Genomic DNA, 13,715 nt, shown 5'->3' with positions numbered 1-13,715 from the left:
CGGGCCTGGGCTGGGCAGGATTTCAGGGCCCCTCTCCCTGCGCCTGTGTCTGCGAGGGCCCACGGCCCCCTCCGCGCTGAACCCATTTGTCATGGCCGATCCATTCACCCCTCGTGTCACTCTCCGGCTTGCTCTGTTTTGTTTTCTACTTCTGGTGTCTGAGGCCAGTCTCCGCCGTGATAAATAACGGACCACAGGGGACGGAAAATGCAAAGAGCAGACAGCCGAACGGGTAAGAAATGTGTGGGGGTGGAGTCCCCTTCCAAGGACTGTTTTGTGTGGGGACATTTCTGAAGGTGTCTCTCCGGTGGACAATTGCTTTACTTCTGGGGTCCCATTCAAGGGTGCCCGACCGTCCCGTGTCCCCTCACTGGGCCCCTGCCTGGCTCTCCGGCCCGACCTGCACCCTTGTCCCCCAGGGCTCTGTTGGGCTCGGCTGTATCAGGAGGCTGAGTGCGGCCAGCGAGACCGTCCTGGGCCCCAGGCTCCTTTGTGCCCGGGAGGAGGGGCCGCGAGGAGGGCCACCCACGGGAGACCCCCGGCCTGCAGCCCGCAGCCGCATCCGGGAGGGGCGAGGGGGTGGCGGGGCAGGGTGAAAAGACGTGAGGAAGCCCTGTGGCAACCAGACCTAGCCTGGGAGTCAGGAAAACCCTCCCCAGGGAGACCCCGAGCTCCGCTCCGGCACCTTGGAAAGCGAGCGAGCGGCATCACTTCCATTGTCTCTCCCTACAGGAATGAAATCGGGGCGGGGGAGGGGGGAGGCAGAAGTGCGCAGGCGGAGGGGCTGTTCACGGGAAGCGGGTCCTGCACGGTGTCCCAGAGGCCTTGGCCGAATGGCAGGTGTTGGCTCTGAGGTCAGGAGCGGGGCGCAAACCCTGGGGATCCGGGTCCTGCAGCCCTTTGAGGAGAACCCGTCAAGGCGGAAGGCTCACGCCCCTTCCTGCTCCAGCCTCCTTCCCGGGCATCACACAGGGGACCGCGGCTTCTCTCGAGAGGAATCCGCGCACCATCATTCTCTCCTTATCCAAGTATTTTCACGGAACCCCAGAAATCACTCACCACCTCTGGCCGCCTCGAGACACACGATGGCCCGAACTCGCATGGAACCTGGAACCCACAGCTTCCGTGAGCAGAGACAGCCCAGGATGACCCGGAGAAGCGGGTCACATTTTTCCGTCCTCCCGTCCACCTTCCGGGGGGCCGGCCTCGGGCAAACCCCGCTCCCTCCTGCCAGCGACGCCACGCGGACCGTCCTGCGCCACACCGCTCCCTCTACAAGGCCACTCTGCTGCCGGCGCGGAAGGCAGGCAAACGGAGGCAGGGGCATGTTTTTATTCAAAGTTCTTTTTCATGACGCTCCTCCAAATATAACTTCAAATCCTCTTTGAAATAACTGTAATACTCCCAGAAGGACTGGAGGTTAGGATGGGGACAGCTCATCCGGCATCAGTCACGAGCTGAGGACGACGGGGGCAGTGGCACAGGGAGGGGACAGCACGGGCAGGCGGGGCCAGACGCCCTCACCCAGCCACCCTGGCGAGCCGAGGCCAAGGGCGTGGAAATCGGAGACGTGGGAGAAAGTGGGCAGCTGGGTGGCCACCCGGAGTGGAGGGATCCAGAAGCCCTCATCTGCACGGGGGAGGAGTCCCTCCTTCCTGCGTCCGGGGTCTCCTCTTTTCCCTTTCCTTTTCATGACCTTGAGATTTCATTAGAAAAATCGAGGATGGTTTTCCTGCCAGAAAACAAGTGTCTCTGGGTGTGGGCGGCAGGGGCCTCGCGCTGGTCCCAGCGGGCTGCGTGCCTGCCGCCGAGGTGGCTGGAGTGGCCCCCCGGCCCTGCTTCTTGTCCTTCAGAGGCTGACCTCCACCCGCCAGGCTGAAACGCCTCGTGCCTCCTGGGTGGCTGCCACATGTCCCTGCAAAGGTCAGGGTTTCTGCTCAACGCCATGGGACTCTGGGGGTGGCCTGTCACCGCGATGGAACCTCAGCCGGGGGCCGTGTCTCCGCAGTCCCGCAGAGCCAAAGGCCCGCACGCGGCTCACCGTTTAGTTTGATGCCTGGGGCTCACAGCAGCTGCGTGAAAGCTGCCAGCTCCCCGACTCTTTCTTCCAGAAGGAAAGCCTGGCCCTTAGGAGGGGTCCGTTTGGTGCCTGGACCCGCCTCGCTCCAGGGCGTCCTCTCAAGCTGCCTGCTCCTGGATCCCTCTGGAGGACGCACAAGGGCTCACTGCAGGGGCTGAGACCGAATCAGAAACCCACACTGGGGGGTCAGGGGCTCTGCATCCAGCCTGCGGCCTCGGCTGCTCCCGCACCAACACCCAGGAGACCCAGGGTCCCCATCCCTGGGGAGGCCCCGGGCTTCAGGGGAAGCCCTGGGGGGTGAAGCTGCAGGCCAGGAAGCTAGCTGGAAGAAACAGGGTGCTCCGGGCAAGAGGTGGGGCGCAGGGTGTGGGGTGGCCTGTGACGCGTCTCTACCTTCAGAACAGGAGCCCGTGGGAGCCGGTGCGCCCAGCCACAGCCCTCCAGGCTCGTTCAGGGCCATGGCGTTAGCACTGGCGACACTGACTAGGGCTCTAACACAGGCAGCACCTGGGGGGCAGGTCTGATTCTGACTCCAAGAAAGCCCTCTCCCCACCCACCTGTCGCTTCTCGGCGCCTCCCCCTACCTCCCGCCGACCTTCATACTACCTGCCCACCTGCTCACGTGTCCACGCAGCGCCCCGAGGCTGATGCCCCACCTCCTTCACCTGCTCAGCCCCGGGCCACCCGGCACCGCTTCCAGAAATATTTGCGGGGGCACGGAATTCACTGCTCCTACACTTCCCTACTCACTCCTCTGCTAGGGGAAGCTCCTCTCTGGACCCCGGCTCCTTGGAATTTTCTGGGCTGGCTTTGCCAGGTGGGGGGGCACAGAGGCCACCTCCCTCCTCTGCTGCTTAGGGCTCAGCCTTCCAAACAACACCCACAAAATGGGATCAAATTCACGCTGGGATGGGACCACAGCTCTGCACCCTGGCGGCTCGAGGGCGGAGTCTGAAGTCCTAAGGGCTCCGCAGGCCACGGCCATCTCTGGAGTCCTGTTTCCCAGCCCTTCTGGTGTCTGTTCTGAGCTCCGGATTTTCTGTTCTCCGCAGGGCCGGTAAGACGTCTTAGGCTTCAGAAGCTTCTAGAGATCTGAGGGGATGTACGGACCTTTAAGCACTGCTCACATCTTAACTGTTCTCTGTGTGAAGTTTATATAACGCAACTCTGGGCGAAGACATCATTCTGGGGGCCTCCCCCCAGCACTTTGGAAATGGCTCAGGCTCCCCAGCCACGCCCAGCACCCAGTGGCTTCGGTGGACAGCCAGCCTTTCCATAAGCACCCAGGGGGTTAGCCGCTCTTGCGAATGTAAATTTAACGTTATTGAAGATTCTAGAGGATAATGTCAGCGGTACTGGGTGCTGCCTCTCTCTCTGGCATTTGTAAGACTATAAAAGTTAAAAAAAAAAACACCCGGAAGGCAGAAGCTGGGAGGATAAAGAGCCTGCATCACCGGGCTCCAGGGCTCTGTTAACCGTTCTGCTTGCAAAACAAATCGGCCCAGTGGGCGACTGGCCTCCAGGGTGACCAGACTCCATCTGGACACCATGCCCGTTACCCTGACCGTCCCTTTGGTGGTGCCGATTGCAGAACAGAGTGGCAGCTTTTCCTCACGGCCGTGTTCTGGGCTAAACGGAGCGGGGGACGTACCAGGTCCCGCTAACTCCCGCCACTGCACGGGTAGGCTCTGACTTTGTTTCCCCGAAGCACCTCCCATCTCTCCCAGGGCTGAGGTGCTCCCCCGGGCTGCACATGGGGGGCCAAGGGCCCGTGGGGGGAGGTGTGGCCAGCAGCCCCCCGCGGGCAGCCCGGGCAGCGACCAGCCACACACCGTGAGCCCGAGCCCTGCTCGCTTCAACAGCACAATTACTGTTGAGTGCTTGTGGCACCCACACCCCTTCCGGCAAATCAATGAAGCTGGAGCCTGGAGCCCTAATGCGGCCGGTGGGGGGGGGGGCGCGGGGCAGGCTGTCCCCGTTCATCCTGCGCAGCAGGCGCGGCAGGGTCAGCGGCCACCCCGCCCGCCCTCCCTCCTCTCCGCAGTCCCCGTGGCCCCACCTCTGGACCGGCGAGAAGAGAAAGGAAAGGCAAGTGTGGCTCCTCTCTTCGGTGAGAAGGCTGGGGGGCAGGAGGGTGGATGTAGGGCTGCCCCGGGAAGCACGGTGTCCCTGGGCGGGAAGCATCCCTGCATGTCACAGAGCGCGCCTGGACACGGGCCGGGCACGGGGACTGACGGCCAGCTGCCCGGGAGCCACCTGCCGCCCCGCAGCGGGAAGCCGGGGGTCTCGGCGAGGCCCTCCCAACAAGACACGGGCATCTGACTGCCTTCCGTCCGCAGCGTGAATAGATAAACTCTCAACAGATCAATACAAGCGGCGAGGGCTCTACGCGGCACTCACCACGGACTGGCCCCGCTTCGGCCCTGGACACACAGTCCTGTGTCTCATCCGAACGACCCCCGAGGGAGACGCTCCCTCCACCCCCCTTCATGGATGGAGCCACCGAGGCACGTAAGGAACTTGCCTGCATGCCCCAGAATCCGGGCTCTGGACTGTGACATCATAATGTCGGTATGTGGACAGAGCGTCACTGAATCTGGGAAGCGCCCACCCTCCCCGAACTGTTTACCGTCCCCGCCTGTAACATGTCACCCTTCACGGCCACAGCACACACCACGTCCTCGATTAACGCAACTGCGGCCAGGAAACGGCGGAGGGCTTTGGGGAGGACACCGCTTTTCAGAAAAGACAATAAGAGTGCCACCACAGCACGGCCCGCGCTTTGCACTCTGAGGAAAGAAGGGAAACGACAGAGGTTGAAAGACCGTCAGGCAGGTTCACCGAGAGTGGAACGGAGAGACAGAACGTGGGCCATACACGCGGGGGGATGTTATTCAGTCTTAAGAAGTCAGGAAGCGGACCCATGCCACAACGTGGACGGACCCCGAGGACATCGTGCTCAGGGAAACGCGCCAGGCACAGAAGGACAAGGACTGATTCCATTCGTCCGAGGGGCCCGGAGAGTCAGGTCCACGGAGACGGAGCAGGGGGTGGGCGCCGGGGGCTGGGGAAGCGGCATGTACTGGGGACACAGTTTCGGTCGGGGAGGATGGTCGGTGGGGATGCTGGTGACCTGACTGTGACTCTGTTTCATGCCCCAGAGCTCCACAGCCAGGAGTGGTTAAGATCGTAACTTTTACACATATTTTCTTAAGTTGACTTATTTATTTCGAGAGGGCGCGCACGTGTGAGAGAGTCCCAAGCAGGCTCTGTGCTGCGAGCGCAGAGCCTGATGCAGGGCTCGATCCCACGAACGCTGGGATCGTGACCTGAGCCGAGATCAAGCGTCGGACGCTTAACCGACTGGGCCACCCAGGCGCCCCCAATTTTATATCTATTTTGCTATAATTTAAAAAAAAAGTCACGCAGGGCACCTAAAGCTAACTCGATGAGACTTTCTGGCTCTACTTTAACGCTCTAGACCGTGTTTTTAGGGGCACTGCTTCTGTTCAGGCAAACGCTCCCCTCGGGCGATCAGCTTGGGGATTCGGGGAGCAGGCGTGGTACCGCGGTGGGGGCGAGGGGGGACAGGAGGACGGGGAGGGTGCGCTCAAGGCAAACGAACCACACCGTCAACTACAGACATTTGCTTTTTTGAGGTTGCAACCGTCTGGGGCCATCTCCCGCCACGTGGCCGCGTGCCCAACACACCCGGGGAGAGATGCCGCGTGCTCCTCGTGCTCCCGCAGGTGGCTCTTGACGTGCGCGCTTAGGATGTTTTTTGCTCAGAAAGATCCGGAACCCTGGGAACGCAGACACTCGACCACCAAGCGGGAGGAGACGGCCCCGGGAGCCGAGTAAGAGGCTGTGGGTCCAGCTCCAGTTCGGGGCCGGGGTCGCTAACTTGCAAACCACGCCGGCTTCGAGCGGTCCCCGCGGCCTGGAGCTCGTGCCTCCGCGGAGGATGGGAATGTTGGGCCTGGATGTGCCTCGAGGCGGCCGCCTCTCAGCTCGTTGTCCGCATGCCCGAGGGGGTAGTTAGGACGTGCAGGGACATCCTTCCTAGGGGCAAGATCAGCTGGCGGGTTGCTGTCGAGGTGGATACTTGGGGGGCCCTCCGCGTCTTCCGGGGACTCTCTTATCCCTTCCAGCCAAAGACCTGCCCCAGTTCCCAGTAGTGCTGCCGCTGGGTCATCCGCAGCCGAGGAAGCGGGGGCTGGATGTAGGCGGCTTGGCCTGTGCCTTTTGCTGGGGGAAGGGCCTTGGGGACGTGCCCACCACTCCCAGGAGGCAAAGCCAGGGTGTGGGGACCCAGCCTCCAGGGAGCCACGGCTGCCTGTGCCCCCCCCCCCCCCCAGTCCCTGCCGTCCCACCGCCGGGCTGGGCCCTGGGCTCCCCGTCAACAGCACTGACATCGGCGGCTCGGCCGCGTCCCTGATTCGTCTTTCATTTGCAAGTCACGTGAGCTGTCTGATGGGACACCAAGCCCTTCCTCTGCCCTTGCTTTCCTTCCCTGAAGACCAGAGCTGTGCTCTGCATGTGTTTGAGGCCACGGCGGCCCCGGGGAGGCCGCTGGCCCAGGCCGCTCGGGGCTGCAGGGGTCGTGTTTCCAGCAGGCATCCGGGGTCCTGGGGGCTGAGTTCGGGCTCGCGGTGGCCTCACAGAGATGCGGACAAGTGACAAGAGTGCTGCTTCGGCTCCTGCCGCGGTCTCCCAGGGGAGAGGGAGGGGCAGGGGGTGGTGGGGGGGGGGTGCCGGGCCGGGGGCTGCTATCAGGACAGGACGTGAGCCTCCCTGCAGGGCCGGCTCCTCCCTGGGCACTCTGCCTGTCACTTGGTGCCATCCGCGGTCACCCCATGGGGGCGCCTCTGCCGTGCCCGCCGTACCAAGGAGAAGGCGACTTCCCTCGGGCTTCCTGGCGGTCAAGCGACAGAGCCGGGTCTGCGGGGCCCGTGGTCCTTGCCACTCTGTGCGGTCACCCCTCCAAGACAGGGTGAGCTGCAGGCCGTCTGAGAGATCTCCGCATCCTTCTGTTTAAGAGACCTTCGGGCCACGGCGAATGGGAAGGGGGAGGGAGACCAGTGGTTCCCTGACTCGTCGGTGCCCTCGGGCTAGACAGGATTGGACAGGCCTCCTCTCCGAGAGGTGTCCGGTCGATCTACTTGTCCAGTAAGAGACCGGACACCCCCATTCTTGTTACATCCCCCCTCCCAGCTCCCACCCAGCTGGAGACAGAGGGGTCATTGCAAGCCCAGGGGGACAGAGCTGGAGGCAAAACACCTCCTCCCCCATCACTACCAGACCATCTCCAGCTGGAGACCCTCTCCGAACCTGGGCATCTCCGAACTTGGCGATTAGCTTATGTTACCATTTCAAGTATCCACTTAAATATCGTTAAGTTACAAACACTTAAAGGAAGAGAAGCAGACTGCGCTGGAGGATGGCCACGGGGAGTCGCCGTCACCTGGCGGTTGTGCAGGGGTAACAGTGGCGCCCAGGCCCCGAGAACTCACGACGGGTCGCGCGGCCAGTGGACGTGGTCCTGCAAAATGGAGCGGAGGCCCCTCCGTCGTCGGCTCTGCACGTGGGCAGGGCAGGGCACACATCTCAGATTCCAAAGGACAATTTCACCAGGCTCTGCCAGGTGGCAAGACGGACATATTTTCCAGGAAGGGGGGAGATACCCCAAAGGGGGTCTCCGGGCCTGGCTGTGTTGACCACATGCGGGGGGGGGGGGGGGCAGGGGGCAGCTCCACGTTTCGCAAAAGAGAAGGTGGGGTTGCCCTAAAGAAGTGTAGTAGCTGCTTGTGCCCAAGGCAAGAAAGGAAGGCAGAGGAGCCTGGAGTCCCTCGGAGGGTGCGGGGCTGGAGCAGGGCGCGTGGCAGGCACAGGGAGGCAGGCGGCGGGGAGAGGGACGGCGGGCAGGGCTGTTGGAGGCCTGGCCGCAGAGGAAACCGCAGGGACTCAACGGGACCCAGGCACTGCAGGCCCAGGCTCTGGGGACCACGGCTCCTGGTGAGAAGGGACGACAGCCGGGTGCACTGGGGCGGAGGGACCGCAGTCAGCGGGTGGGGCGACCGCAATCGGTGAACCCAGCACAGTCTTTCACAGATACTAGAACAACTTTCCAACACCGCTCTCCGCTTTCGGGTTTTCTCATTTGTTCCCTCGTTTTAGAGCAGACACAGCTTCACCAAGTCAAGCGGCCGTTTGCTTCTGGGGACCTGGGCTCCAGGTTCAGAGTGAGGCTGGGGTCCCAGCTGCGGTGAGGCTGGGACAAGAATGCAATGGCTCGGAGTGGGGGAAGGGAACGTATCCATTAAGCCCCCCACGTCCTGCTCCGCCCCCGGGTCCTTCTGTCCGTCCCAGGGCGCCCTGCGGCAGCTGTGGTTGCCTATGTGTGAGGCCATCGCCGGGGGGAACGGCATCGTGGGTGTCACGGTCACACCGGACCCAGCGCTCAGCACACGGTAGCTGTTCAACAGCTCGTCCGGACAGCGGGCTAAGTGACTCGCCTTGTCCCGTTGATTCTACGTCAAGCGGCACTGGAGGTTCTCGCACCTTACGAAGAGGTTAAGGACCGCCCCCAGGGCATGTGGACAGAGGGGTGAGGCTCTGAGAGTGTGGCCCGCGGTTGGCCTGGCTCTGTGTGCTGCCTTTGTGTGTGGGGGGGGGGGCAGGAGGGGCGCGGGCCCCAAGCAGAAGCCACCTGTGCCCTCCGAGCCCACTGTGCACAGCCTCTGAAGGGAAGCTCGCAGGCGAAAGATCGATTCCCCAAGGCGGTCCGAGGATCCCCCCAGTTCCCACTGCTGTCGTCACACTGTATGCCCCGGGGACTGTATGTGACGGGCGCGTCTGGAGTTGCCTTCATGTCAAAAAGCACTGAACCAACTATCCGATGGCTGCAACGGTGTCACCGGGCACCTGAGACGCCCCAGCCTCATCACCCCAGGACAGGGAAGGCGGCCTCCCTTCGGACAACTCCGGACCATCCCCCTAAGCTCTGTTGAACCCGGTTCTATCTGTGGGGGTCACTGCTGGGGCGTTCTTCCCCTGCATCTGTGCCCTCTCTGGGGGGAGCGTGCAGTGACCAAGAGCCGGGTGAGTCGCGGAGCACAGGGCAGAAATAAGGCGGAGCCACGGGACTGATGACCAGGGGGGCAAAGCAGCGCCAACGCCAGAAGACACGCGCCTCAACCCTCCCCCGTCCCCCCATCACGCTTTCCCCTTGGAAGCAACGTGGGGTCTGCGTCCACGGCCTTCGGTGGGGGAGAAGAGCTCTGCTGGGTTAAAGGGAGACAGAGCGCGGCCAGCACGCGGGGACCTTTCGGAATCAACCGGGCGCCTGTGACCTTAAGGAAGGAGGGCGTAGCCACAGAAAACACCGCTGGAAATGCTCTCGGCAGAGACGTCTGACGTCCCCACGGTGCTGCTGGGCGTGCGGTGAGTGGCCCATTGTCATTTTCCGGCACGTGCCTGGAAACCCCAAATGCGTCGGCTCTGCCCGGGGCTGCAAGTCCAGCCAAGCCTCCGACAGCGTCAAGGGCAAAGGCAGAGCGCTTCGAGCAAGGTCGAGGAACAGTAACAGGGGCTGCAGACGCCTGCCCGCACTTCCCCTCCCCTGCGCGCCGCGGCCAGAGGCCGTTCGTGGCCGGAGCCGGGGGTGGGCGCCTGATGCCCACCCTGGTCCCACAGCCCCAGGCGCTCTGGCCGCCCGCTCTTGCTGCTTCCCAGGCCACTCTCTAAAGCGGATGCGATTGTCCCACTTTTCGGATGCGGAGGCCAGCTCCGCCGCGGGGGGGGGGGGGGTGGGGGGGGGACTTGCTCAGAACCACGGGAAGGGGTGGAGCCGCCCCGGGCAGCAGATCGGGCCCCTAGGAGGCCGCGGCCTCCCCGCTCCTGAGGGCGGGTGTGCCTTCAAGGGCTGCCTTCTGGAAGTCGCCCCCACCCCAGGTGCGTCGGCTCCTGCACGCCAGCCTGCCCGCACCGCCGGCGGAGCCCCCAGACTCAGCCCTCCCCTCGCACCCTCCGACACCTGCCTTCCGCTTTTCACCCGCTTCCGGTCCAGCTTCTCAGGGAGACCTTTGGGAAGCTCTGGGGGAGAAGCTGTCAGTGCTGACCCGGCGGCAGGGTCTCATCTCACCTCTTTCGAAAGATCGAGGGGGCCGGCCTCAGAGAAGTCCCATCCGGCAGGGCGGGAGAGCGTGTGCTCGTGTGTGTGCGCAGGCGGGTGTGCGGGTTTGTGTTTGTGCACGTGTGTGCTGTGTGCACGCATGGCTCCGTGCGCACGTTGTGCGTGGAAGCACGCGTGCACGCGTACAAGGGCGTGTGTGGGGCTGCGTGTGCGTGCACCTGAAGTGGGGCCGTTTCTTCCTCTGAGGAGGCCGCTGAGGCTCCTGAGCGGTCCGGCAAACGCCTGGTCCTGGAAGTCGGGGGGCCGGAGGCCCGTCCTGACCGCCTGCCCGGCGCTCACGAAACGAGAGGGTTGCCAGCCTGCCCTCGCAGATGCTTCCTGTCCCCCGCCCTCTGATTCGACCGGGGCGGGATGGGGTGGGGGAAGGGTGCGTCCTCACGTCCCCGGGACGGACATGGGGACAGTGGCAGTGAGGGCGGCTTGTTGGCAAGCCGGCAGAGGCACTCCAGATCTCTCGGAGAGACCCTCTCCTGCCCCCTGCCTACTCCGTGACTGGCGGGGGCACCCTCCCCTGGCTTCCTGGCAGGGGTGGGGGTGGGGGGTCCTGGAGAAGAGAAGGGGAGAGACGGCAGCTCCGGGGGCTTCCGTGAAATGTGCAGCTGAAGAATGGGAGTCAGTGCCTCACGGTGGCTTCCCCCCCCTCCCCCGGGGCCTTCAGGAAGAGCTGAAAATCCCCCCTCCAAGCCAGCTTTCTTATTGTCCCTCTCTGCCAATCAGAGGCACAGGTCCAGGACTCTCTGGGCTCAGGCCAGGGGTTTAGAAAGGGAGGGGCCCGGGACAAAGAGGTGGGGGGTCTGTCCCAGAGCCTCTCCTATGAGACTCAAGTTGGTTAGGGTCACTGGACATCTGGAGGGTTTCATGTCTCCAGAGAAGGGCAGAGGGACCACAGAGCCTTTCGCTTTGTGGGGGGGGAGGGGATCAGCAGCCTCAGGGAGCCCCCTTTGCGGTCAGAGCTGACCGCCTGCCTGGGAGGGGACACGGAGGGAGTGGGGGCAGGTACGAGGGTCCCTTCTCTCTAAGACCCCCATCCCCCCTCTGCACCTGCTCCCCACTGGGCAGGAGGCACTGCTACTGGTCGGGGGGGGGGGGGGTGGCGGCACACTCGGTCACTCTCAGTGCCACGGTCACCATCCCTGCGCGGGGACACATCCCCCAGGGCTGCCCATCGCTGCCCACTGGCTCGGCGGTGTCTGCTTCGGGGTCGTTTGGAGCGAAATGAAAGGCTTAACGTACCAGCCCTCTGAACATGCAAACTCAACCGGATGAGATCTGTTACAGAGAAAGCTCTGCCCATGAGGCGGAAAAAATACCCCCGCGTGGGTCGTCCCCTTTCCACGGGGCCCGAGGCGTGGGGATGCCAGCTCCGCAGGGCCCCGCCGTCCCCCAGCCCAAGTTGTCAGAGGCTGCAGCCCGGACCCACCACGCGCGGACGCACAGACGACGGTCCCCCACCCGCCGCGGCGACCGACCCCCCCCCCCCCCCCCCCCGCCCCGCGCGTCGCCCTTCACCCGGGGAGGGGCCACGGCCCGGGATCACAGGGCCACGGCGCTGACGGGGGGAGGGGGGTGGGGGCGCGGACGGAGCACAGGGGTGGGGGCACCCAGCGGGGGCTGCAAGGGCGGGGAGGAGGCTACCTTCTGAATGCGCCCATCGATGTCCAAGTAGATGGCCTTGGGCCGGTAGCTGGAGGAGCCGGACCCCATCTTGTGCGCCGAGCGGCTGCACTTGGACTTTTTACTGTACTTTCTCGACGCCAGCCGCCGCGGGGAGGGCGGGGAGTGGGAGGGAGGAGGGGGCGGCGGCGGGAGGGAGGAGGAGACCAGCCAACCAGAGCGCCGCGCCGCACCGGTGCGGGCTCTGCCGCCGCCTCTGGCGCGCGCGTCTAGGCTCGTGCTCCGCCTCCGGCCTCGGCCTCCCCCCTCCTCCCTCCGCCCCCTCCTCCTTCCCCCGTTTCCCTCCCACCTCCTCTCTCCCTCCTCCCCCTCCCCCTCCCTCCCGATTCCTCCCCTTCCCTCCCTCCTACTCCCACCTCTTCCCTCCTCCCTCTTCCCTCCCTTCCCACATTAGGGCACACCCCCTCTTCTTCCGCTTGACTCCAGCCTCCTTGGGGACCAGGCCAAGAGAGAAGCCTATCTCCAAGTGACCTCTGGACAGGTGCCCATAGCGAGGGACCCCTCTGGCTGCAGGCTGGTCACCTCCCCATGTGACCAGATTCCCACAGTAACCCCCTCTAGCTGCCGGCTGGTCACCCCTCTGCCGGCCAGAAAATCCCATAGCGACCCCCTCTGGCTGCAGGCTGGTCACCTCCCCACACGGACAGTTGCCCATAGTGACTCCTTTGCCCCAGGTGGCTAATCAAACACATCAGGGACTGGGGGCACCCACCCCCCCCAGGCTACCTGCAGTCATTAGCCAACCCCGGCCCCCTTTCACATCGGGCACCTCCCCTGGGTTCAGCCTCCCCCTGCTGCGATTGCTATCCTCGCCTAATTTGACGAGGAAATGAGAAAAGTTGCTTCTCATTCATGCACGTCCCTCGCCTAAGTTTTCCATACATCCTCGGGACTGACAGCCTCTCCCAGCTGCACCCAGAGCTGAAATGGCAATTTTATTTCTGTCCTTACTGGAGCCAGAGTGAGGATTACCCAGCCACCGGCTCCGTGCTGGTTTCCGCGCTGTTCTGCCCACCCTCCCCACACCTGGTTCGTGGCTACAGGGAGTGTGGGAAAGGCAGGAGGGAAAGAGAAGGGATTTCAGGCAGCGAGTGATCTGCAGACCACAGTGGGGGCTCCTTTGTGGCTCCCAATTCTCTGGGATCTCCCAGTGGGAACCCGATGGGGGGAGGGCTGGTGAAAACCGGGTGTTGCTTTTTGAGAGAGGGCCCGGTGCACACAGGCTCCTCCCGCCCTCTACGCCGGCCCGAGCCAGCCTGACCACTGCCAACGGTCACCACCTTTGCCTTCTCTGGCTATCCGGTTTTCGCCTGGTGCCCAGGCTTTCCAGAGTTCCCCCCCCCCCCCCAGCCACACGGAGCACTGGCCAGGCTGGAGCCCCGGGGAAGGTGGGGCTCATCGTCTTTAGGCGAAGTGGTCTTCCTCACTCAGCCTTTGGACAGTCGGGCACGTGTGGCTTCATGTCCCCGTAGCGTTGCCCTGGCCTCCAGCCTAGCAAAGGGGCCACGTCAGAGCCTGGGCACACGAGACTTGATTCGGAAGTGACTAGGGGGAGATAGAGGGCAGCAAGGGAACTTTGGTGCGGGGGTGGCCTCGTTTGGGTGGCTGTCATCGGTCACCTGACTCACAGTTGTGATCACGTGCCCCCAGAAAATTGGAGCAAGCACTGTTGTCATGGTTCAGTTCTGTTGTCGAATGTTCTGATGCTGTTTGGGCTAAGCCAGCGATGGGTCCGTGGGGCTGGTGCGCCTTGTGGTGTGGGAATCT

General features: G+C 63.8%; 1 protein-coding gene across 2 annotated transcripts in view; it reads right to left on the bottom strand.

The window, feature by feature from the left end:
* Window positions 1–12,070, bottom strand: part of PDE9A (phosphodiesterase 9A) — an 89,548-nt gene extending 77,478 nt beyond the window's left edge. Inside the window, exon 1 of one of the 2 annotated variants that reach the window (XM_058732116.1) lies at window positions 11,910–12,070. In XM_058732116.1, coding sequence (XP_058588099.1) covers window positions 11,910–11,978 — 69 coding nt within the window. In that variant the 5' untranslated portion in view covers window positions 11,979–12,070. Of the gene's footprint in view, window positions 1–4,480; window positions 4,570–11,909 lie in introns of those variants that run through there. The other variant, XM_058732117.1, reaches the window with a different exon arrangement.
* Window positions 12,071–13,715: the final 1,645 nt, after the last annotated feature.

This window comes from Neofelis nebulosa, chromosome 5 (genome assembly GCF_028018385.1).
Source record: "Neofelis nebulosa isolate mNeoNeb1 chromosome 5, mNeoNeb1.pri, whole genome shotgun sequence".
In the NCBI taxonomy this organism is placed as follows: Eukaryota; Metazoa; Chordata; class Mammalia; order Carnivora; family Felidae; genus Neofelis; species Neofelis nebulosa.
The sequence above is the reverse complement of the archived record's forward strand: the minus strand, read 5'-3'. Positions and strand labels throughout refer to the sequence as shown.